Here is a 23,347-nt window from a genome sequence, read left to right as displayed (position 1 = left end):
TTAGCTGAAAAGGATAAAATTAGCATTAAAACAACTAACTAGAAGCTGAAATAGCAGAAATGATTAAGCTTGCATAAATGAGCTGAAAGGAGCATAACAAGCTGAAATTAGCAGAAAGAAGTTAGAAGAAGTACAAAAATGTTGTAGTTAGCAGAAAGAATCTTAAAGGAGCACAAAACAGATGGAAAAAAAGCAGCTGAAAGTCGCTGAAACAATGTTTAAATTTTGAAGAAAGAAGCTGAAGCAGAACAAAATGTGAAAGTAGCAGCAAAAGATTGTAAACAGATCTAAAGATTTGAAGGATGTAAAATGAGCTCAATTCATTTCCTATGAGAAAAGAAATGGCAGAAAAAGCTAAATATTTCAAAAAGCTAAAGCTGCACCAAAATCAAAAGCTATAGCACCCTTCTCCTGAACGAGCTGCGCGTTTTGATATATGATTTATTGAAATGGCACAAAAATTGCGGAACGAGAACAATGCCAAAAATGTGAATGCTTCATAAAACATCCACACTATAACGACAAATACATTTTTAAATTAGAGCTGCTGTTCTGTAAAACTTCCTGTTAATCTACTGATCAATATTATCACAACCAAGAGCAGTTTATTAGGTTGTTCCAAAGAAATTATACCTGTATATTATGATATTTCATGGATTGTTGTTGCATCATCACATATCTGCACTTTTATCTTTTCGAGTGTCTTATTCGTTGAGTTTGTTTGTAAACAGTAATTAATACCTACAGCCATCTGTTTATAAGTATGAGCTGAAGAAATAATTGTGTTCAGATGAAGTTTTAACGTTTCTGATCATTTGGAGGAAAGTGTAACGCGTTAGCTTAATAAGAATCAACAAGGTTTACTGTGTTTGGCTCATTTTGTGCAGACTGTCAGTAAATGTGGTCAAACCATTGTCCTGTGCTGTTCTCCTGTCAGACTGATGTGATGCACCAGAGCGTGTTCGAGCTGATCCACACTGAAGACCAGCAGGAGTTCAAAAGGAACCTGCACTGGGCCCTGAATCCTCCGGTCAGCCTGGAACCCCCCACCGATCCTGCAGGTCTGTTTCCTGAGGACTCAACAAGTCCACGTTGTGTGATGTGATGCAGGAGGATCTGCATTTGTAACTGTGAGGGAGCTGAGCTGCAGCAGGAAGGAGTTCAACACATGCTGCAGCTTAAAAGCCTCAGACACGGTTTCTCCTTCTGAATGTGAGGTCAGGAGGAGGTGACCTTTGAGTAAAACCTCCTGAGATGTGCTCTAAATGTTACAACACACACACACACAGCAGAAAGCAGCTCTCCGATGCTCTTACTGTACTCACGTGGATTTACACACTTGTCATTTGAATTAGGAGCTCAGCTGCTGACATCTCACACACAAAGCAACACATCAGGGTCAGCTCATCCTACTCTGTGCTTTCTGTGGATTTGCGACATTGTGCAAAAGTCCTCATCCACCAATCAGTTCTTTATATTTACCTACATTTGATCCAGGCTTTCCTGCAATCTTTTAAAATGGTCTTGAAACCTTCTGACGGACTTGGAAAAAAATTCTACAGACTTCGGGTGATTGTTCTTACACCTGTGAGCTGAAAACTACCACACACTTTTCCTGTTTAAGCCTTTTTATCTGCTGTAAATAGTTTTTTTTTAAAGCTCAACTTGGTTATTTATTTTTGTCCTTCGCTTTTTTGTTTTTACCACCAGCTGCACATTAAGCGCCATCAGTTACAAGCAGGGCTTAATTTGAGCCAGATCCTGCCAGAACAGGATCCGGGAACTTTCAGGCTTATTAATAATAAAGTTGCAAACAATTTTGACGTCCTTGAACAAATAAAACTTATGTTTATGTAAAATTACATAAACACTCATTTTAAACACAACAGCCACTTACGAGCTTCTTAATATCATGACCGTCTGCCCCTTCAATTAAGCATTTCCGTTTCTACCCTTAAAAAAATCTCCACCCCTAAAAGTCAAAAGTCAGCACGCATTTTTATTCAAAACTCAAAAATATAACTCAACAGTACCAAAAAAATAGCTAATCAGTTTTATAGTTGAAGTGGGTCATTATTAAAATTTTGATTATTTATTAAAAATACAACAAAATAAATGTTGTGTGTATTATTCACATTAATCACGTATCAAAACAATGGCACTAATTTGTCAAAACAACAGCGATCAAAACGTTCAAGACAGTCCAGTTTACTTTAATTATTAAAAAAAGGCTTCTCATTGTCCTTAGTTGGCCAACTGAGAATTGAAGCACTTGAAGGCGGCGACAATTGAGTCAGGAGCGAGTGAGTGGTGGTGGTGGTGGTGGGGTGGGGGGGTGAGCTCCGAGCTAACCAGGCAGTCGTACAGATGCTTGACAGAAGCGCAGCTGCTCTATTCACACACAAAGAGAGAGCTGCTGTTGGTGTTGTTGTTCTCAAAAATAGATATTTAATCAAGTGTTTACAAATGTAGGTAAACAAACATAGGTGTTAACAACCCGTTAAAATACACCAGAATGCAGGAAATGGCATCTACCATATTTTTCACTGTATAAGTCACAGCTTTTCGCATAAATTAGCATGCCCTGCAACTTGTACAGCGAAGCAACGTATTTATGTTTTTCCCCATATTTAAAACCCAATTTTTGTCTGAGATCTGACGATTTCATTCATTCTGACATGGAAAATATTGAACACTACTATTTTCACCCACTAGAGGGCGGTCAAGTAATATGGCAAGCGAAGTGTCTCATTAATAGGTAAAAGTGGCTATTAATGAGATACTTGGCTTGCCATACTAAGCCACCTTCGTCTCGCTATGGAACTCCTGGAGCAAACGTCAAATCAGCTGCATTTCACCACGCCGCCCAGGCGAAATTCAGCTGATTTGACCATTAAAGTGCATTTATTAAGGAAAAGTTAGACTGAGACACACCTTTACTATAATGTCGAGCAAACAAATAATTGTTTTTAAGTGTTAATCTTGTTAAATTCTTGTTAAAGTCCTCCCGTGCACGCTCCCGCGGCCACCATTTGGCAGCCAATCGATTTTTGGCACAACTCCGGCCCACGTTTTTGGGTGGTCAGCGGTGACACATAACAAGCACAACGTGTCAGCGGTGACGCATAATAGATGCGACTTATATGGCGAAGCGACTTATTTATGTTTTTTCCACTTTATTTGACGTATTTGGACTGATGCGACTTATACGGCGGTGCGACGTGTACGGCGGCAAGTACGGTACTTTATTCAAAATTTGGGGAAAGACATCCAGACCCATCCCATCAGCCCACCTGCTATTTGCATTCCAGCATCGATCGGTTTACAAATTAAGCCCTGGTTACAAGAATTGAACCTGAGAGAAAAAGCAGCCAAAGTCCAGAGGAAAAACTAAAAGAGCTTAGAATACCTGAAGAACTGTTGAATAAGACGGCTTTAAAAGATTACAAGTCTGACAGCTTGGAAAGAAAATGTTAGCTCAGGATATTTGCACGTATCAGTTTAATATTACTTACAAAGTAATATTTAATGTTTTCAGGGGGTGAGTCAACCTCTTCCTGCCTGGTGAGCTACAGCCCTGACCAGCTTCCACCTGAAAACTCCTCCTTCCTGGAGAGGGCGTTTGTCTGTCGTTTCCGCTGCTTGTTGGACAACTCCTCCGGCTTCCTGGTAATCTTAAACCATTTTTCACTGATTTGACTTCTTACCTGTTTATCGAGACGTTCTCTGTCAGACCTGGTAATGAACTGAGGCTATGCTAGCAGCTCACTGTTTCAGAGGTCTGTTTGCGCTGCTGGCCCAATGGCGTGCCACCTCAGTCCCTCAGAGATCTGAAGCCACCCTTTACTCCCGTAATCCGCCTTAAGGGACCTTCGGGGTCGTGGGGAAAAGGGACTTTAATCCTCCCGCCAAGCAGAAGAAAGTTGCTTAGTCAGAGGCACTGCTGCTCCAGGTGATAGGTGATGTGTTCACAAGTGTCCACGCCTTAAGAAATCCAATTCAGATTACATTTTCATGGTATTAAATCAATAAATAAACTACTTTATTTGTTTTATTTTGTTTTGCTTGATGCACTCAGTCCACATCAGCTTCTAAACTAACTTCCTTCCATGAATGATAGTTTTTGTCTCTGCTGTGACTCTGGAAGAGAACGTTACCTTAGAGTGAAACAGCACAGCTGCACAGTTTTACACCTGAAAGCATGAACTTGATTAAAAGTCACCATACTATGCCGAGACCCTCCAGTCTGACCCGCAGAGGGGTCTGAACCTTCACGTTGTGTTTGCGTGCGCAATAAGCCAAGTTTCTGCTCCTGTCTGTGTTCTCGGGCTTTGTTTTTTTATGTAATCCCTCCTGCTATTCAGGGCCGGACTCCTGACACCACAGCTGCAGGTTCTTAAACCCCCAGAGGTCAATTACCTAGAGCTAACAGAGGTGGAGGTGATGAGAGGTCTTCACCCAGAGGGTGACAGGGTCACAGAAGACAGGAGAGTCTGATCAAACCTACTTGTGATCCAAAAGCTCACTTTGACTTTTTAAAGATTTTTTTTTCCGATTTTCTGATCCATTCAGACTTGATTAATCTGAAGCATGTGCATTTTGTAGTGCATCAGTCAGTTTGTCCCACTACCAAATTGCACCCCCGATACATACACAGGGGTTGACATGTTGTACCGTTTGGGTACAAAATGTTTCCCGTTTTGCATCTATCTACTCATCCCTGCGTGCGACGGCACCAGCTCTATGTGACCTTGCACAGGATTAAGCTGTGCTTTATTTTATAGTCAACATTATTACAGAAATATCTATAGGGCGGCATGGTGACTCAATTGGTAGAGCTTAGGGATGCACAATATTTGATTTTTGGCCAATATCTGATATGCCGATATGTTCAAACTTATTTGGCCGATAACCAATACCAATACCGGTATTTTTTATTTACAGAGACTACATAGTTTTCTCTGCTGTGGAATTAAAATACTACAATATTCTGCATGGTCTTTGTCAGTTTGGCCTGCTACCAAATACAGATGCCAAAAAGGGGGCTGAAAATGATGTAACACTTCAACTTGGATTATGTTTAATGTCACATTTATTCATGACATTTACACTCTAACACAATGACAACACTCGAACAGTGCAAATTTGTAAATTTTCACAAATTTAACCTGTTCACAAGCAGTTTCTTAAGTTAAAAATTAACTTAAAACAGAAGTCTTTTATATCGGTGAGTTATTTTAATGAAATAGCCGATGTCCGATATTTAACTTTATCGCTAATATCGGCCGATATCGATACCATGCCGATAATATCGTGCATCCCTAGTAGAGTTGTTGCCTTTCACCAAGAAAGTTGCCGGATCGAATCTCGGCTAGGAGCTTTTCTGGGTAGAGTTTGCATGTTCTCTCCATGCATGCGTGGGTTTTCTCTGGGTACTCCGGTTTCCTCCCACAGACCAAAAACATGCATGTTAGACTGATTGGTAACTCTACATTGTCCCTAGGTGTGAGTGAGAGAGTGAATGGTTGGTTGTCTCATTTGTTTCTGTAACCCCGTGATCAGGGCTTAATTTGTAAGCTGATCGATGCCGGAACACAAATAGTGGGCGGGCCAGCTGGGGGGGTGGGGTGGGGGGTAAGTGGGGTAAGTGGAGGGAAGGTCCTCCTCCCCCTTAAATTGTTGAATAATGCTATTTCCTGCATTTTGGTGTAGCCTATTTTAACGGGTTGTTAAACATCTACGTTTACCTACACTTGTAAACACTTGATTAAATTACTGTTTTAGAGAGCAACAGCTGGTTGTGTGTGAATAGAGCAACTCCGGTTCTGTCAAGCATCCTAAATCTCTCCACACACACTTCATGTTTCTGAGTCAAACTCCTCTCCGCTGAATTCATTCCTGCGTTGTTGCTCCTGCTGCTTCAATCTCATTTACGACTGCCTTCTTGGCTGTCCAACTAAGGACAACCCATCCATCCATTTATTTAATGAAAGTAAACTGGACTGTCTTTTCAACATTTTGATCACTGTTGTTTTGATGAATTAGTGCCATTATTTTGAAACACGATTAATGTGAATAATACACATCAAACATTTCTCCCGTTTTTTTTTTTTTTTTTACTGTAGCTAAGCTTTTTTATTTATTATGTCTGAAACATATGCGTGAGTTCACATCAGTTGTGCGCACGCTGTAGAGATTCTCAAGATGTTGCTGTGCGGAAGGTATGGCAAGCCAAATGGTCCACTAATAGTCACTTTTACCACATCTGGCTATTAATGGGCTACTTGGCTTGCCATATAAATGAAGACACTTTATCTCCACGGGACATGGCGTCCACGTCTCTGCTGGGCAGGAGTGTGTATGAGAGCTGCGCCTGCTGCAGCTGTAACATCCACTCCGCAGACTGGCCAACGTCTCCTCTCGTTGTATTTTTAATAAAGAATCAAAATAAAAATATGCGATGACTTTGGACTTTTAGGGGCAGATGTTTGAGTTCCCTGATCCGAGCAAACGGTTACCGGAATGCACCCGGTCAAAATGAGGATGTTCCCGGATCTTGTTCCGGCAGGATCCGGCTCAAATTAAGCATCGCCTGCGATGGACTGGAGACCTATCCAGGGTGTCCTCGTCTTTCGCACACTGATAGCTGGATATGGGCACCAGTGACCCCCACGACCCGAAAAGGAAGAAGTGGGTAAAGATGATGAATGGCTGGATGGATGGATGGATGGATGGATGGATGGATGGATGGATGGATGGACGGATGGATGGACAGATGGATGGATGGACGAACAGATGGGTGGACAGATGGATGGAGTCAACAACTTGTTCTTGTGTTTCTTGGCTGTTTTTATTTGTGAGATTTTGAGTTGTCATTTGTGTATTGTAATGCTTTGGTGTGTGGACCCCAGGAAGATTAGTATCTACTACGGGAGGCTGTGGCTAAGTGGTTAGAGCAGTCGTACTCCAATGCAAGAGTTGGGGGTTTGATTCCACCAGCAGTCACATGCTGAAGTGTCCCTGGGCAAAACACTGAACCTCTCATTGCCTCTGATGTGTGTCCCATCAGTGTATGAATGTGATAAAGCTCTGATTATTCTTTGTATAGATCTAGTAGAGCGCTGTCTGAATGGGTACATGAGGGCACAGATTGCAGTGTAAAGCACTTTGAGTATCTTGATAAGATAGAAACGCACAATATAAGTACAGTCCATTTATGGTAAAGACTAACTGATCCTTGAAAAAATAAAAAATCAAACCATGTTTTTCACATGTGAAAAATCACGTGACCGCATGGGATCTCTGGACCGCTCAAATTTTTGTATTTTACTGATATTTACACCCCCCCCCCCCCCCCAAAAAAAGACAGGAAATGGTTGTCTAATGTTAATGAGCTCCATGTCCGTGATGTAACTGGAGTGACACCAAGTTACCGTGTGTTTACAGTGTATCAAGTGGTTTGACTCTGTACACGAAGCAGCAAAATAAATACCACTGATGGAGCTTGGCAGGGCGAGAGGAGCAGCACTTGCACATCTGCTGCTGCTCTCAGACGAGAGGACTCCACATTTTCTCAGAATCTCTCTGGATTATTGATGATGATGTGGAGATCATGTCTTCCCTGCAGCCGCTGAGCATCCAGGGCAGGCTGAAGTTCCTCCACGGTCAGAGTCGGCAGCAGAACGAGCGCAGCACTCCGCCTCAACTCGCCCTGTTCGCCATCGCCACGCCCCTGCAGCCTCCGGCCATCTTGGAGATCAGGACAAAGAACATGATCTTCAGGACCAAACACAAGCTCGACTTCACTCCTATGGCCTGTGATGCAAAGTACGCACTGTTCGAACGCACATTTCCTGTGTGGTTTCTGTTAAAAGTCATTTGTTTCTCTTGTTTGTTTGTTTCTGGATGTTTAGGGGTAAAATAGTTCTGGGATACACAGAGGCAGAGCTGAGGGTTCGAGGCACAGGTTACCAGTTCATCCACGCCGCCGACATGCTGCACTGTGCTGAAAATCACATCCGAAGTAAGCCCCAGCTGCTTTTATTCTGCACGGTGAACAGCTCAGGTCATAACTAATGCAGCATGCTAGAGACTGAAGGGTTACTGATGCAAAACTGGAACAACTGGGATGAAAACTACTGATTATATTACAACCAACTTTACAGGGAGATTTGAATGTTTTAACCTCACATAGCGGGACTTTTTCAGCTAATATGACGTCATTTCCGATCGTTTTCGTTTAAAAGTTTCAGGTTTACTTCGTCGTGTCGTCTGCGGCTCCGACACTGTGTCTGCTGTTCTCTGACTGAGAGTCAGTGTCCTACTTACATCGTGTCCGGGATGACCCGGTTAGCTGTTACCATGGTGCCCTGCGTCGCTGCAACTTGGCACACGCAAATACCCACGTAATCAGGCTTTAGGTTTCTACATATGTGTTTGGAAACATTCAACACGGAGTCGCTGCTCCGATGCACACTCCAGGATAATCGCCAGCCTGAACGATAGTAACCGATCTGAGCTTTGGTTTGATGTTCTGTTTTTAATCGAAACTGTAGATTTGTTTATTTTTTGGTATTTATACATATATACCATTTAAAAGTATAGAAAGAAATTGCTTTAATAGTAATAACATTTCTGTATTTTTTCCCCCTGTAATCCCTCGGAGCACTAGTCAAAATCAGATTAGTAGTAAACAAAACAAGGACACAGATTTAGCAAAGATAATCTCTTGTGGTTTCAGCCCAAACTTTCTGTAGAAACACAAAAATAAACATTTAGCTATTTTTAAAGTACATACTGTACCGTGAAGTAGAAAACTGATTGTTTTAAAGGGCAAAAGGACATAAAAAAGCCTCCTATATGTTGTCCGTTACAGTAAATACAGTGAACCTGGCTGAGCAGTTTTATTTTGCTTTTTAATCATTTTTAAGAGACTGCAGGTTAAATCGCCCTGAAAGGATTGGAGTCTGCTGCAGATGTAATGTTTTTTTTTTTTTTTTACCGTGTCCAGCAGAATGGTTTCACTACAGATGTGATGTTTGGTCTGAGTGTTGATGGAGATGGTCAGAGAAGATTAGAAGGAACTGCACTGTGTCTTTATGACTCCACAGAAAGCAGATGGTAGGAGAGGAGCTGTGGTTCTGCATAAGAAAGTCCGGTCTGCTGGTAAAGTATGTGAGGGTAGGACAGGTGTGCAGTAGGAGTGACCGCTGTCAGTCAAACTGAACTCAAGGTTCAGCTCTGATCTTTACAGCTGCAGTTCATCTGTTTCTGATGATTAAGACCAAAATTACTCATTTGCTGTACAGGTGCTGGTCAAAAAAATTAGAAAATCATGAAAAAGTTGATTTATTTCAGTAATTCCATTCAAAAAGTGAAACTTGTATATTATATTCATTCATTACACACAGATATATTTCAAATGTTTATTTCTTTAATGTTGATGATTATAACTGACAACTAATGAAAACCCAAAGGAAGTGCAAAATTTATTTTCATCAGAGAACACAACATCACTCGGCAGCAGTCCCAGGCGAGACGCTTCTCTCTTGTCTCTTGTTCAAGGGTGGCTTGACACAAGGAATGCAACAGCTGAAACCCATGTCTTGCATATGTTTGTGCGTGGTGGTTCTTGAAGCACTGACTCCAGCTGTAGTCCACTCTTTGTGAGTCGCCCCCACACTTTGGAATGGGTTTTGTTTCACAATCCTCTCCAGGGTGCGGTTATACCTATTGCTTGTACACTTTTTTTCTACCACATATTTTTTTTTCCCTTCGTCTCTCTATTAATGTGCTTGGACACAGAGCTCTGTGAACAGCCAGCCTCTTTAGCAATCAAAATATGTCTTGCCCTCCTTGTGCAAGGTGTCAATGGTCGTCTTTTGGACAACTGTCAAGTCAGCAGTCTTCCCCATGATTGTGTAGCCAACAGAACTAGACTGAGAGACCATTTAAAGGCCATTGCAGGTGTTTTGAGTTAATTTGCTATTAGGATGTGGCACCAGGTCTCTTCAATATTGAACCTTTTCACAATATTCTAATTTTCTGAGATACTGAATTAGGTGGAATACATTAGTTGTCAGTTATAATCATCAACATTAAAATAAATAAACATTTGAAATATATCAGTCTGTGTGTAATGAATGAATATAATATACAGGTTTCACTTTTTGAATGGAATTACTGAACTAAATCAACTTTTTCATGATATTTTAATTTTATGACCAGCACCTGTATGTCTGTGCTCATGTATTCAGAACCTCAATTGTGTCTATAGTACATTCTTGTTTTCACCAAAGCAAAGCAGATTGAATCGGAACACACAACTTCATCTTCTGCAGCCAGCTGAACATCTGTTTCCTGTCACATTCTGTAATCACATACTAGTGAAGTTACCTCTAGCACCGAAGCTTCAAAGCACGCTTCAAACTCGACAGGGTAGTTATGGTGAAGCAGTGGGCCGGAGCTTGCTTCATGTGACGTCACTGATGACGTGTGAACCACTTCACTGCTTCATTCAGACCGAGTCAGCTGACTGCTTCGAGTTGACAGGCGGAGTTTCAAACATTTGGCACGATTCAGTGTATTTAAGATGGCTCAAGCCCCAGTTCACATCCCCGTTCTACACGTATTATACGTTACGAACAGCTCTTGTTTTTTGATATTCAGACAGTGGTTAATTTGAGCCAGATCCTGTCAGAACAAGATCCTGGAACTCTATAATTTTGACCGCTCGGATCCGCCAACTCCGCCCCTAAAAGTCCAAAGTCATTGCGCGTTTTTATTTTGATTATTTATTAAAAAGTACAATGAGTGGATATTCCAGCCGCGCTATGCTCCTGCCCAGCAGAGACACGGACTGCATGTCCCGCGGGGAGCGTCTTCATCCTCCTTCAGCTGTGCGCAAGAGGTGCGTCACATTCGCAGGGCTTCATTTGGTGCAACAATCCCTACTACCAGTAGATGTCACCCAAGGGAATTGAATGAAGCTTCGAGTAGTGAACCACTTAATGACACAATGGTTCAAAATGATTCTATGCTTCAAAAAGCCTAATTTTGACATCACTATCACATAATTAGAGCTATTTAACATTACTCATCATGAAAACAACGTGAGATCAGCAAACTTGGAAGTGATTTAAAGAAACGGTTCTTTTAAATAAGGAAAATCAATTTTAGGTGACAATTTAAATATAAGTTTAGGCTACATAAATAAAGTTTAAAGTATCAAAAGACTAGCTAAAAGTAGCAAAACACCAGCTATATGACGAATGTGGCTATACCCAGATATAAGGACCAATGAGAACAGAGACTCCAGCGCTGGATGAGTGTCTTCTGAGGCCTCTTGTACTCCTCATGCTCCTCAAGTCATAGGATCACCGGTGTGGCTAATTTAGAGTCTGACTGTGGGAGCAGGAGCTGGCAGAGCTGAACTCCCACAAGCTAAAGGCTAAACAAGCATTAAAAGAAAAAATCAAAAGAAAAAACAAATCAAGCATGCTGAAGAAGATGTAATTAGATGTGAATTTGCTGTGTGTGTGTGTGTGTATGAAGTTAAAAAGTTTGAAAGTAGAAAAGTTACAATAAACAAAACTCACCTGTATTTTGAATGTGTTGAATGTATTGATACATTATTGGTTTAAAAGTACAAAGTATGCAGAAGTATTTAAAATGTAAAAACAATAATAATAATGTGCAGGAAAAATTAAAACAGGAAAACAATAGAGTGGTTTTAAATCAGTATACACACTACTTGACAACACAGTGTCACAGCTAGGCCTGTCGCGATAAACAGTAAATCAATTAATCACATGATAAATGAAAATTGTCGACCTCATTTTCATTTATTGGCTTTATCGTTTCTTTGTGTTCAACTCCAGTTCTCTTCACTGACCCCTCCCTTTCTCTTTTCGCTTTAAAATCCATTTTAACCGTCCAAAATAGCGTTTTTGGATCGTTAAAAGCAGCTAAGCTGAGAAGCTAAGCTACGAGCTAAGCTAACAGGCGGACCTCGGGGGGGGGTGGGGGGGGAACCTCCGTCTTGTCAAAGCTCCAAAATTCACGTTTGTAACCCGTGCCTTAGTGTAACAAGTTTTTTCTCTGCAAAAAGAAGCTGAGAACTTGTTTACTGATTTGTTTAATTAAAAGCTTTGTTTGACAAATGCTATGCTAAAGAGTTCAAACCACACTGAGGATCCGCCATTTTGACAACCAAAGAAAAGGAAGGAGAGACAGCCCATTTCACGTCAAGGGGCCTCCCTCCCATTTTCCTTAGAGACACGCTGCTCGCTCCCTCACTATCCATCCTTCGTTTCAAACAGTCTCATACTGCCATCCGGTGATAGAAAAAAGGTATTACTCTCAAAACAAATCGACCAACATTTCTTTTTAAATTTGACAATAATTGCCAATTATTGTCAAATTTCAAACAATATTATCGTTTATCGCAATAATTTCACAGTCGTTAGTCGCAATAATTTCTGAGACAATTAATCGCCCAGCAAAATTTGTAATTGTGACAGGCCTAGTCACAGCAAGGTTAGACTCTGACACCGAACCACAGAGTCGAGTGATGGTCTGAGAAAACACCATGATATACAGAATCAGTCAAATCAAGTCAAATTTATTTGTAAAGCACATTTAAAACAGAAGCTGTTACCAAAGTGCTTAAAAGTAAAATCACTTCTGACACGCACAAGGAGTCAGTGAAGGAAGGACAAAACTGGTGAAATATGCTCAAACCTACAAGTTCCTGTTAAGAGCCGAGCTGCAGCATTTTGGACGAGCTGGAGACGTGAAACGGACACCTGACTGACCCCAACATAAAGCACGTTACAGTAGTCTAGCTGTGTTGTAATGAAGGCATGAACTATTTTTTCAAGGTCAGATCTGGTCAACATAGATTTAAGCTTAACTAGCTGCCTTAACTGGAAGAAGCTTTTTGTAGAACAGAGTTCATCTGTTTATCAAACTTAAAGTCAGAGTCTAAAACATCCCGAGATTTTAACAGACTGCTAAGATATGACTCAAGGGAGCCAAGGTTATCAGGAACAGAGACGGCAGTAGAGCTAGGGCTAAACACAATGACTTGTTTTCTGACCGTTGAAACTTAAAAAGTTTGAAGTCATCCATGCCTTAATATCATCAAGACATTTTAACAGAGTGCATTGTGCATGAACTATTTGGTTTTATCAGAAGATAAATCAGGCAATCATCAGTATAGCAATGAAACAAAAGACCATGTTTCCTCAGGATAGACCCCAAGGGGAGCAGATGCAATGAAAACAGAAGGGATACAAGAATCGAGCCTTGTGGGACCCCACAAGAAATAGGCACTGAAGCAGAATGTGTGCAGACAGGTGTAGCATCTAGCCTATATCTTAGTGAGTATTCACTGACATCCAGCCTCCAACTGACCGCCTGATGTGGTTTCAGTGATAAAGACAGGCGAGAGTGGCCTGACTGTCTTCAGACTGCTCACAAAGGAAAACAGATGGACATGGGTCCAGTCCAACGCTCGACTTGTCTACAAGAACGGCAAACCAGACTACATTATCGCCACTCAGAGGCCTTTAGCGTGAGTTCCTTCTTGGTTCTCCTGCAGCATTACTGAGTTGAACTGTCCTCATTAGTTTATTTGCTTCTTACAGGGAGGAGGAGGGAGGGGAGCACCTGAGGAAGCGGTCAATGCACCTTCCCTTCACCTTTGCCACTGGAGAGGCTCTTCTCTACCAGACAGGGTATCCGCTGCACGGCTTCCCTGATTCCTTCCAGGGCAAAGCTAAAGGCGGCAAGTCCAAAAAGGGCAAAGTGGACAAGAGTTCTCCCGATGAGCTGAAGCCAAACTCTCTGCTGGGGGCACTGATGAGACAGGATGAGTCAGTGTACGTCAGCCAACCAGATGTGGAGCCGAGGATTACCCTCCACAGCAGCATCTGTAGCAGGACTGATGATCCCAAAAGCCTGTTGAGTAGCACCAGTTGGAACATTGTTTCCAACGTGGAGGGGGAGACATGTAGCAGAGAGACCTTGAGCTTCGACCCTCTCCTGTCCACCTTGGACTCTCTGTCTCTGGATGCAGGAGAATCCTGTTCAAACAGCGAACTGTTCAGTGCACTGGAGAATCTGGGCCTGAATGCTGATGATCTGGAGCTGCTGCTGCTGGATGAGAGGATGATCCAGGTGGAGCTGGACCCCACCCACATTCCCTCCCTCAATGACCTGCTCACCAACAATGAAATTCTCTCCTACGTCCACGACTCTCTGCAGACGGAGGAACAGAACGTCTCTCAGCAGTCACGTCCATTACCCCCAGCCCCTGCTGCCACCAGGCAGCCCATCATCCAGCTGTCCCTGCAGATGCAACAGCACATAGGTGCAGCTGAGCTGCTGAGAACTCAACCAAGGCAGATCCAGTCTGCTCCACATCCTGGATCAGTCAGCTGGGTGGACCAAGAGCATCCCTCATCCAGAAACACCCAGCTGAACGGAGAACATCTGGAGTCCCAGTGGCAGCTGCTCTCTGAAAACACTGCATTATCGGGCTTCCAGAATCAGCTAACATCAGAGGGATCTTGCCTCCCAATTCAGCACACTACCACTTCAGTGAACCTGCAGGCCCCAGGTTACAGTAACTCGTTACACTCAGATGACTCGCTTCTGAACGGAACAGCTGCACCTGATCTCTGTTACAATCAGAGTGTGGTCCCATCGTCCAGTTTGACCCACGGACCACAACAAAGCTCTGCTTCAGAGTTAGAGCAGCTTCTGGCTCTGCCGCCACCGCAGGACAGCCTGATGCCATTAAACTACAATCTGTTAAGCTCCACCGCAGATAACAAGGTAAGAACCACTTTTATTTGTCAAGATTTCACTTCAGCCAGATTCACTTTTTTACTGAGTTTAATATACTAAAATGTACATGTACTGTATGTAAAGTGGCTCCAAGCTGCACATAAAGTTTTAGATAATAAATTTTATTCACATTAACTGTAATGGAATCTTTCTTTTCCAAGACATTTCTTTCCCCTCCGTTAAGGAGCAAAAAGAGGGAATTGGAAATACTCTCCGACTGTTCGCACTGTGAACACGAGAACTTAAAATAATAAGCGAGGTACCAACTTTTTTAGGTGTGTGGCTGCAGCTATGCTTAAAAAAGGTTCCTGTCAAAAACGGTTTGCCACGTCAGAATCCAAGATGGCTGTCACCATGTGTCAACCATGTGAGCTGGATAACTTGAAATAAAGCAACAGGCCGACTTCTGTTTTGATTAGTGGCTACATTTAGGCGTAAGAAAGGTTTCCATCGAAAACTGGATTAACGCATCCAAATTCAAGAGGGCTGCCAACATATACGTGTGTGTGTGTGTGTGTGTGGGGGGGGGGGGGGCGAAGAATTATCTATGGTGGTTAAGACCACCATTGACCACCCTCGGGCTCTGCCATTGTGCAGGGTGGTGGATAAAATTACTCCTTCCACTCGCGAGGATCCATCACTCTATGCTGTATCGTACAAAATAAAATAAACTACTTCTGTTTTTCCAACAAAGTTCAATCAGGTCACCTGGACGTTTTTTGTTGTTGTTTGTTTTGTTTTGTTTGTGGAGATGTTTTATCCTTTATCCAATGAACTTCATCAGTCCGAGGAGCCACAACAAACTGAGTCCCGCAATTCCAAACTTCACCGATGAAGTCCTTTGGATGAAGGATGAAACGTCTCAACAAAAAAAGAAGAAACCATCTGGATGACCTGACTGAACTTTGTTGAATTTTCTACCTGGATTATTGAACATGAACTTTGGTACCTCTGTTCTTCTACAGTGTAACTCCTACCCAATTGAATAACTTAAACCAAAAAACGTTAAGGTTGACCTGTTAGATTCCAACCCAGAAAAACATTAATCTCATGAATAGTTGTTCAATGTGAACAACTACAGTAGTTTTGGCTATCACCAACAAACTGGTTGATCCTATGAGAAGGTGCTATTTATAAGACTGGGTTTGTTGCAGCCCTTTAGACTGAAGAAGTCTTTTGGATCAAAAATGAAATGTTTCAACAAAGCAGAACTGGTCCAGAGGATCCGAGTCAACCTTGTTAGATGTATCTACCTGGATTATTGAGCATGCATCTCGAAAACTCCAAACACTCACTATTGAAATCCCTTGGCCACTGGGGACCCCTTGTTGCCGTTTCCATTCTCATCATCAAAATGAACGCTTCGATTCAACTCACGTTTGTTTTTCCCTCCTCATTTTGAATTTCTCTAAATGACCAAAGCTGCCAGTTCCGATCCAAGTCGTTTGGTCTGGACTCTCCGAGCCGCCGCTGGAGCCTGAAGTCTGAGCTGCCCTCAAATATCAGAGATCAACAAACTGAAAGCTGCAGGATCTGCAGCCCTGCGGCTCGGAGCTGTTCTCTTTATCTGTGGTGAAAATAGATTTTGTTCTGAGTCGGCTCACTGAGGCCTCGGGCAGACGCAGAGCTCAGAGTATACTGCCATGATGCGATCAGACATGTCGTGTAAATAAGACAAGGAGGAGACGGGCTGGGCCAACAGAGTCGCTTTAAGTCTAGAGATTAACAGTTTAGTCCATGTGAAAAAGAGGTTTATTATCGCCTGCCTGTCACTGCTACAGCCAACTTACCTGAGAAAACATAAAAATGGCTATAACTCAGATAAATTGGTAGATGCTTATCTAAAATGTCATGCAGTAGTAGCTGAGTCATTCCCAATATACTCAGACATTTCAAGGTTCTTTATTGTCATTCGCATCACATGTGGTGCATGAGGTGGAATAAAATTGTGTACAAAGGGTCCCAGTTACATCCAACAAAAATACAGCTTGTAAAAGAAAAACAGTAATAAGATCTAAGATATGAACTAAGAATACGCTAAATACTATATTAAATAGTGCAAAAACAATACGCTGAACAACAACAGCATGAACATGAGTCTGTGTGAGCATATGAGTGTGAATTAATGTATGAAATAAATCAGCAGCATGAGATCAGCAGCATGGATGATCAGCAGCACATATCAACAATCAAAATGGTGATTACAGTGATTTTTTTTTTCCAAAGTGATTATCCTGGTTAGATATTCACGAGTCTAACAGCTTCAGAGTAGAAGCTGTTCCTCAGTCTAGTGGTTCTACACTTAATGCTCCGCAACCTCATGCCTGAGGGGAGCGGGGCTAAAAGTGCGTGTGCTGGGTGAGTGGGGTACTTCATGATGCAGATGGCTCTCTTCCTGCATCTGGAGGTGTAGATATCTGTGATGGTGGGGAGACTGACTCCAACAGTCTTCTGTGCAGCCTTCACCACTCTCTGCAAAGCTTTTCTTTTTGCAGCTGTACAGCCTCCATACCACACGTTGATGCTGGAGCACAAGATGCTCTCCACTGCACACCTGTAGAAGGAGGTGAGGACTGAGCTTTCCAGACCAGCTCGTCTCAGCCGCCTGAGGAAGTAGAGTCTCTGATGAGCTTTCTTGATCAGGCGTTGTTTCTCCAGCTGAGGTTGTCGTTCAGGTGCACACCCAAGTACTTGTAGCTGGAGACCACTTCCACCGCAGATCCTCATATGTTCGGGGGGGGGGGGGGGGGATGATAGGTGTGTCTGTTCTGTCTAAAATCCAGAACCATCTCCTTCGTCTTCTTCATATTGATGTGAAGGTCATTCTTTCTGCACCAGCTCTCCAGGTGTTCCACCTCCTGCCTGTAGCTGGACTTATCATTGTTTGTGTTGCATCCCACCACCACTGTATCATCTGCAAACATTACAGTATGACAGCCTGGATGGGTAGCTGCACAATCATACGTGAGCAGAGTAAACAGGAGGGGGCTCAACACACATCCCTGAGGAGAGCCAGTGCTGAGGGTTATGGTGGAGGAGGATAAGTCGTGGATCCTCACTGACTGTGGTCTGTTTGTTAAGAAGTCCAGGACCCAGTTGCAAATGGAGGGGCTTAGTCCTAGTGGAAGTAGTTTGTCCATCAGTGTTTGGGGAATTATGGTAATGAAGGCAGACGTGAAGTCCACAAAGAGCATACGGACGTAGGAGTCCTTCTGCTCCAAGTGGTGAGAGCAGTGTGGACCACAGAGGAGATGGCGTCTTCTGTTGATCGGTTCTCTTGGTATGCATACTGATGAGGGTCTTCCCTGATGTTGATGGTAGCTTTGATATGTGTCATGCCCAGTCTTTCCAAGCATTTAATGACTTATCGGGATAAGAGCTACTGGCCGGTAGCCATTCAGTCCATTCACTGCAGAGCTTTTCAAAACTGGGATGATAGTGGCGATCTTCAGGCAGGTGGGGTACTGTTGTCAGGATTAGGGAGAAGTTAAAGTTGCCGGCCAGCACCTCGCAGTTGATCGGCACAGTCTCTCAGCACCTTCCCGGCGATGTTGTCTGGGCCAGTTGCTTTCTGAGGATTAATCCTCCTGAAGACCCTCCTTACTTTTGCAGAGGTCACACTGATCAAGTACTCTTCAGATGGTGAGATTTTCAGATTTCGGATTGCACAATTGTTTTATTCATAACCTTGACATCCCAAACTGCAAATGATGTGCATTTCTTCAAGGAATACCGTAGTCCCTCATTTATCACGGGGGATCCGTACCCTGAAGCTCCACAATAAGTGAAAAACTGTGAAATAGGAATAGTCGTTAGTAGTAAGTAGTAGTTTATTTTAGTATTTATATTAAAGGTGTTTTAAACCCTTCCCACACTCTTGCAATATTCTAAACAATGTTTCTAAACTCTAAACGCTCTAAAAGAGCACAGCATGACGTGATGTCTGCTCTCTCTGCCTCCGCTGCTTTCGGCCAGCTCTCTCAGCCAGCTCTCTCAGCCAGCTCTCTCGGCCAGCTCTCTCGGCCATGCCCACAGCAGGTGCTAAGTAATTTAAAATAATTTATTTTATATGAAATTTAGGGATGGTCAATATTATCGGCATGGTATCCGTATCGGCCGATATTAGTGTTAAAGTTCCATATCGGACATCGGCCATTCCATTAAAATAACTCGCCGATATAAAAGGTGCTGTTTTGCCTGCAGCGGCAGCACAACATGATGACATCACGCACACTTACATGATCTCATGGCGGAGAGGAAAATTCAAAATGTCGGCGGTGTGGAAGTTTTATTTTTCATTGTTGAGGATGTCGGATTCCAAAGATTTATGGACGACGTTGAGCCTCGCTGCATCGTCCCCAGTCGGAGATATTTTTCCGACGTAACGTTACCCGAGTTACAAGCCGTCATTTCCAACGTCGTTGAGAAGCTAATAGTCGATAGCACGACTTGTTGAGTGAGTTTTATCACAGACATTTGGACGTCGTGTTAGCTCCGTTAGCATGATTAGTCTTACGGCACAATGGATAGACAAAAACTCTGAACTTAAAAAAGCTGTCCTTCATGCACAGGAGTGCAGAGGATCCCACACTGCAGCTAGGAACCTGGAACAAGCCTCCACAAGTGAGACGGCATCACAGGTGTCTAATGCTAATAAATAACATTTGACGCTTTTCATTTAATATAAATTAAAGTGCTATGCATATCATATGGCTGTTACTGAATATATGTCACCAGCTCTTACAGCTGTTACACAATTTTTGTAGCAAATAAGCCTAAATAAGAGAGAGGGCTATGTTCTGACAAAGGAACGTATATAAAATATAGGTATCTGCATCGGATATCGGCCAAATAAGTTGTAACATATCAGCATATCAGACATCGGCCAAAAATCCAATATCGTGCATCCATAATAAAATGCCCATGCCGATCGTGCAGCTCATCCATCAATCAGCCAAATGTGTGTCATGTCCAATCTTACTTTGAAATACTGCGATGGAAGCGAGTCCGCGAACCACGAAGTAACGAGGGACTACTGTAGTGGGCTTCACATTATCTCTAAGGCTGATCCCAGCCACCGTACAAAGTAAGTTTCTATCTCAGCTGTTTGTTCTTTTGGTGATGATCCATACCTCAAGTTGAAGTTTTGAGCAGATAGATTTGTAAATCCAGAGCTTTGCATTTTGTCTCAACCCCTTCTTCACCAGAACAGACCATAACATCACCCTCATTACTGCCTTCATCCGTCAATTCATCTCCCACGTCAACCTGCCATCATTCAGGAACTTCCAGATACCTAAAGGCAGCAACTTGACCCGAGTGTGGTGGCGCTGACTCTCAACTGATCAGTGATTAGGCTTAATTTAGTGTCTGCAGAGATTTTGTTGAACAGCTGAGTCCAACCAAACCTTCCTTTGACAACGCAGTATTTGTGTTCCTTAATGAGTTTGAATCGTTTTGACGGAAACGGACGCCTTTTTCAGAAATCAAGCCTCTTATTGTGAAAAGCGCAAATTAAAAGTAGTTGGCGATTAAACGAGTTCTCGCTATAAAACGTTCTGAACTCCCAGCTGTCGGTGTGCTGCCACCAATATTTAAACCAGAAACGTTTTCTTATCTGTCGCAGCAGAGCAGGTCCGTGCAACAAGTCCGCGAACACGCAAACCGCTGCTGCTCTGCCGCCGTCTGTTTTACAAGAGGGTTTCGCGAGGAAAGCAAACCTCCAGACAACAGTAGGGAGAATGAGACATGCGCGAGGAAAAAGAGTCCGATAATGAATAGAATCAGGATGGGATGGGCCTAGAGCTGGTCGAGCCCAGCAGGCTTTATTTACCCCCCCAACACACACACACACACACACACACAACTCATTCAGCCCTTACTGTTATTCTTCAGGGTCAGTGACTGTTGCTGAAAGAGAAATAACTGGCAGGCGGGCCAGTCAAGCATGAGCGCTGCTGACCTACAATTTATCTGTCATCATTACCTAATGCTGCAAACCCAGCGGGGAGGGGGGGGGGGGGGACGTGCAGCCAGACACAACTCTGCACCACAACGATCTCTGCTTCTTTAACAAACAGACTGAAACTTACTGCTGAAACGAACGCGCGCCGTCCTGCACGTTGTGTCTTTTAGCTACTGTGACGGTGATTTTATTTGACCACGTACGTCGGTGTATTTTACAGAGGACGTACCGTAGCTCACGATACTATTTGATCGCTTTCATGTCTGAATTATGTAACGTAGAAGAAGCGTCAAAAGAAAATGCACAAAGCAGCTGAGCACGTCGGTGGAAATTGCGGGAGAGTAATGAAGAATTCTGAAATTCTGGCCGAAGAACAAGTTTTATTTGTGGTTGTTTTCAGGGCCGAACAACTTTGATCCATTTTAATAAAACCCTGATTTAAGGTAGTGTCTCACTGGGAAGCAACTGTCGGAGGTTAGTTGGAGACTCTTAACGAATCGATCGACTCCTAGTCTTTGTGCAGCTGGAGGTGATGGGCGGAGCCTCGGCAGATGATATTTTTTATTTATGTTAGGTAGGTAGGTAAGTAAACATACAGTTTTGATAGGCAGAAAAAGGCATAAAAATCCAATAAAATCCCTGATTTTTTATTTTTTTCTCAGGTGGATAATGGCTGCCTCCTAAGTGACACCAATGCAACATATGTAAGGACGTGTCTAATTTCTGGCAGAAACGGAGTGGCAACTCATGACATCTCTGTCTCACATCCTGATGGACTCTCCACCCTGCAGGACCCTCAGAAATCTGGATTCTTCCTTTGATGTGATGGAGGTACAGAGAGACTGGTTATTTTTTAAGGAACAATCTGAAAAACACTTCCTCCAAACTGGACTTTGGGTTGGGTTTTTCTCTCCCACCTCAACCTTAAACTGCTAAAGATTCCTGCTAACCAGAACAGGATAAAAAAGTCAAATCTGTACAGACGCACTTGAAGTCCCGAAGAAAGAGTCTCACTTCACAGTGATCAGAAGAGCTGCTGTGAACGTTTGGTTTACACATTTCTGCTGCTTTTCAAACACATTTTAAGCGTTATTTTCCTTTTTTTCGAGAAACTGTTGGTTTAATTCCAGCGTCCTCTGAAATAATGTGCACATTTCAGACTAAAAGAGCATTTAGATCATCTAGACCAGAAGCTTTAGTCAGAGTTTATTAGGATAAATGAGCTGTAGATTTTACAGTTTACAGCTGAATTTTATAGCATGAATGAATCTGAGAACAACGAGTTAATACTGAATATTTACAACCATTAGAGATTTTAAACTATCTGCAGTATTGTAAAGCAAGTATTTGTGTGGGGAAGAAAAGCACAAACCAGTACAGCTAACAAGAGAGTAAAACATAAAAAAATTGAGTATTACTGACAGCCATGAGATTCTTGCTGGACCAGAAACACCAACAGATTATTTAAATCTAGATGTAGAATAATTACGTGCACAAACAATAGAAAACAGCATTTCATTTTTCTCTTTGAAATCGTAAAGGTTTAAAGACGTGAAGAAGAGCAGTGGAGGTTTGTGGTTTCCTGTGATCCTGTGCACTTAAACATCCGTTAGAGCAGTGGTCTTAACACTGGTCCTTGAGGAACGCCGTCTTGCATGTTTTACATGTTTCCCTGCTTTGACACATCTAATCTGAGTGAATAGGGGATTAACAGGCTTCTGCAGAACTTAAGGAATTAATTAAATCACTGAATCAGGCATGTTGGAGCAGGGAACAACTGAAACATGAAGGATGGTGTTCCTCAGGGAGCAGGGTTGGGAACCATTGCGTTATAGAGACACAGATGAAGAAGATATGATCCTATAAAAAGCATTTTGTTTCCTGACTGGAGGCGGCTGGAACAGCTCCAGTCTCTGCCTTGTCTCTGCAGCCATCGGACACACTTTATATCCTGCGGGCGAGTTGGCTCTGCAACACTGAATACACTCACACACACACACACTCACTGCAATTTTATGGGCCTAACTGTAAATAAGTGATTTATTTTAGTTTTCTTCGTTTAAGTTTAATTATACATGCAGCACTTGAAACACTGACTCAGATTTACAGTTTCTGTACAATCAATAAAGATATTTATGTGTTGAACTCTGGTGCTACTTGATCAGAAGAATCAAACCAAACAACTAACCAGGTCATGATCAACAGAGCGTTTTGCTCTCTGTTCGCTTTTGTTTTTTTATTTATTGTCAATGTGAAGATATCAAACACTGTTTTTTTGTTTGTTTTAAATGAGCCACGGTTGATCCGATCACAAAATGACAGTCCCAACATTTCAAAATCCCTCCTCTCATCTTCGTCGCTGTTATGTTCAGTAAAACATCCAATCAGCTGAGCTGCAAACAGAAACATTAGCAGGTCGGCTCACTAATCTGAGATGGATATTTATTCAGTCATTTAACAGCTTTCTACTAAGTGTGTTTACAGATTATGTACGAACCGTTATGTCAGGTATGTAAATGAAGGGTGAAC

At 42.5% G+C, this 23,347-nt stretch overlaps 1 protein-coding gene across 1 annotated transcript in view; it reads left to right on the top strand.

Annotated features, from left to right (window-relative positions):
- The window catches only part of ahr1b (aryl hydrocarbon receptor 1b), a 44,566-nt gene extending 22,190 nt beyond the window's left edge, over positions 1 to 22,376 (top strand). Inside the window, exons 5-11 of the mRNA XM_037696789.1 lie at positions 938 to 1,061; positions 3,539 to 3,669; positions 7,628 to 7,827; positions 7,914 to 8,023; positions 13,435 to 13,576; positions 13,650 to 14,841; positions 21,472 to 22,376. Of these exons, the coding sequence (XP_037552717.1) occupies positions 938 to 1,061; positions 3,539 to 3,669; positions 7,628 to 7,827; positions 7,914 to 8,023; positions 13,435 to 13,576; positions 13,650 to 14,841; positions 21,472 to 21,639 (2,067 nt within the window). The 3' untranslated portion in view covers positions 21,640 to 22,376. The remainder of the gene's footprint in view (positions 1 to 937; positions 1,062 to 3,538; positions 3,670 to 7,627; positions 7,828 to 7,913; positions 8,024 to 13,434; positions 13,577 to 13,649; positions 14,842 to 21,471) is intronic.
- The last annotated feature ends 971 nt before the right edge of the window (positions 22,377 to 23,347 follow it).

This window comes from Nematolebias whitei, chromosome 23, assembly GCF_014905685.2.
Source record: "Nematolebias whitei isolate Nwh7 chromosome 23, NemWhi1, whole genome shotgun sequence".
Classification (NCBI taxonomy): domain Eukaryota; kingdom Metazoa; phylum Chordata; class Actinopteri; order Cyprinodontiformes; family Rivulidae; genus Nematolebias; species Nematolebias whitei.
This window is presented reverse-complemented; position numbering and strand designations above follow the sequence as displayed.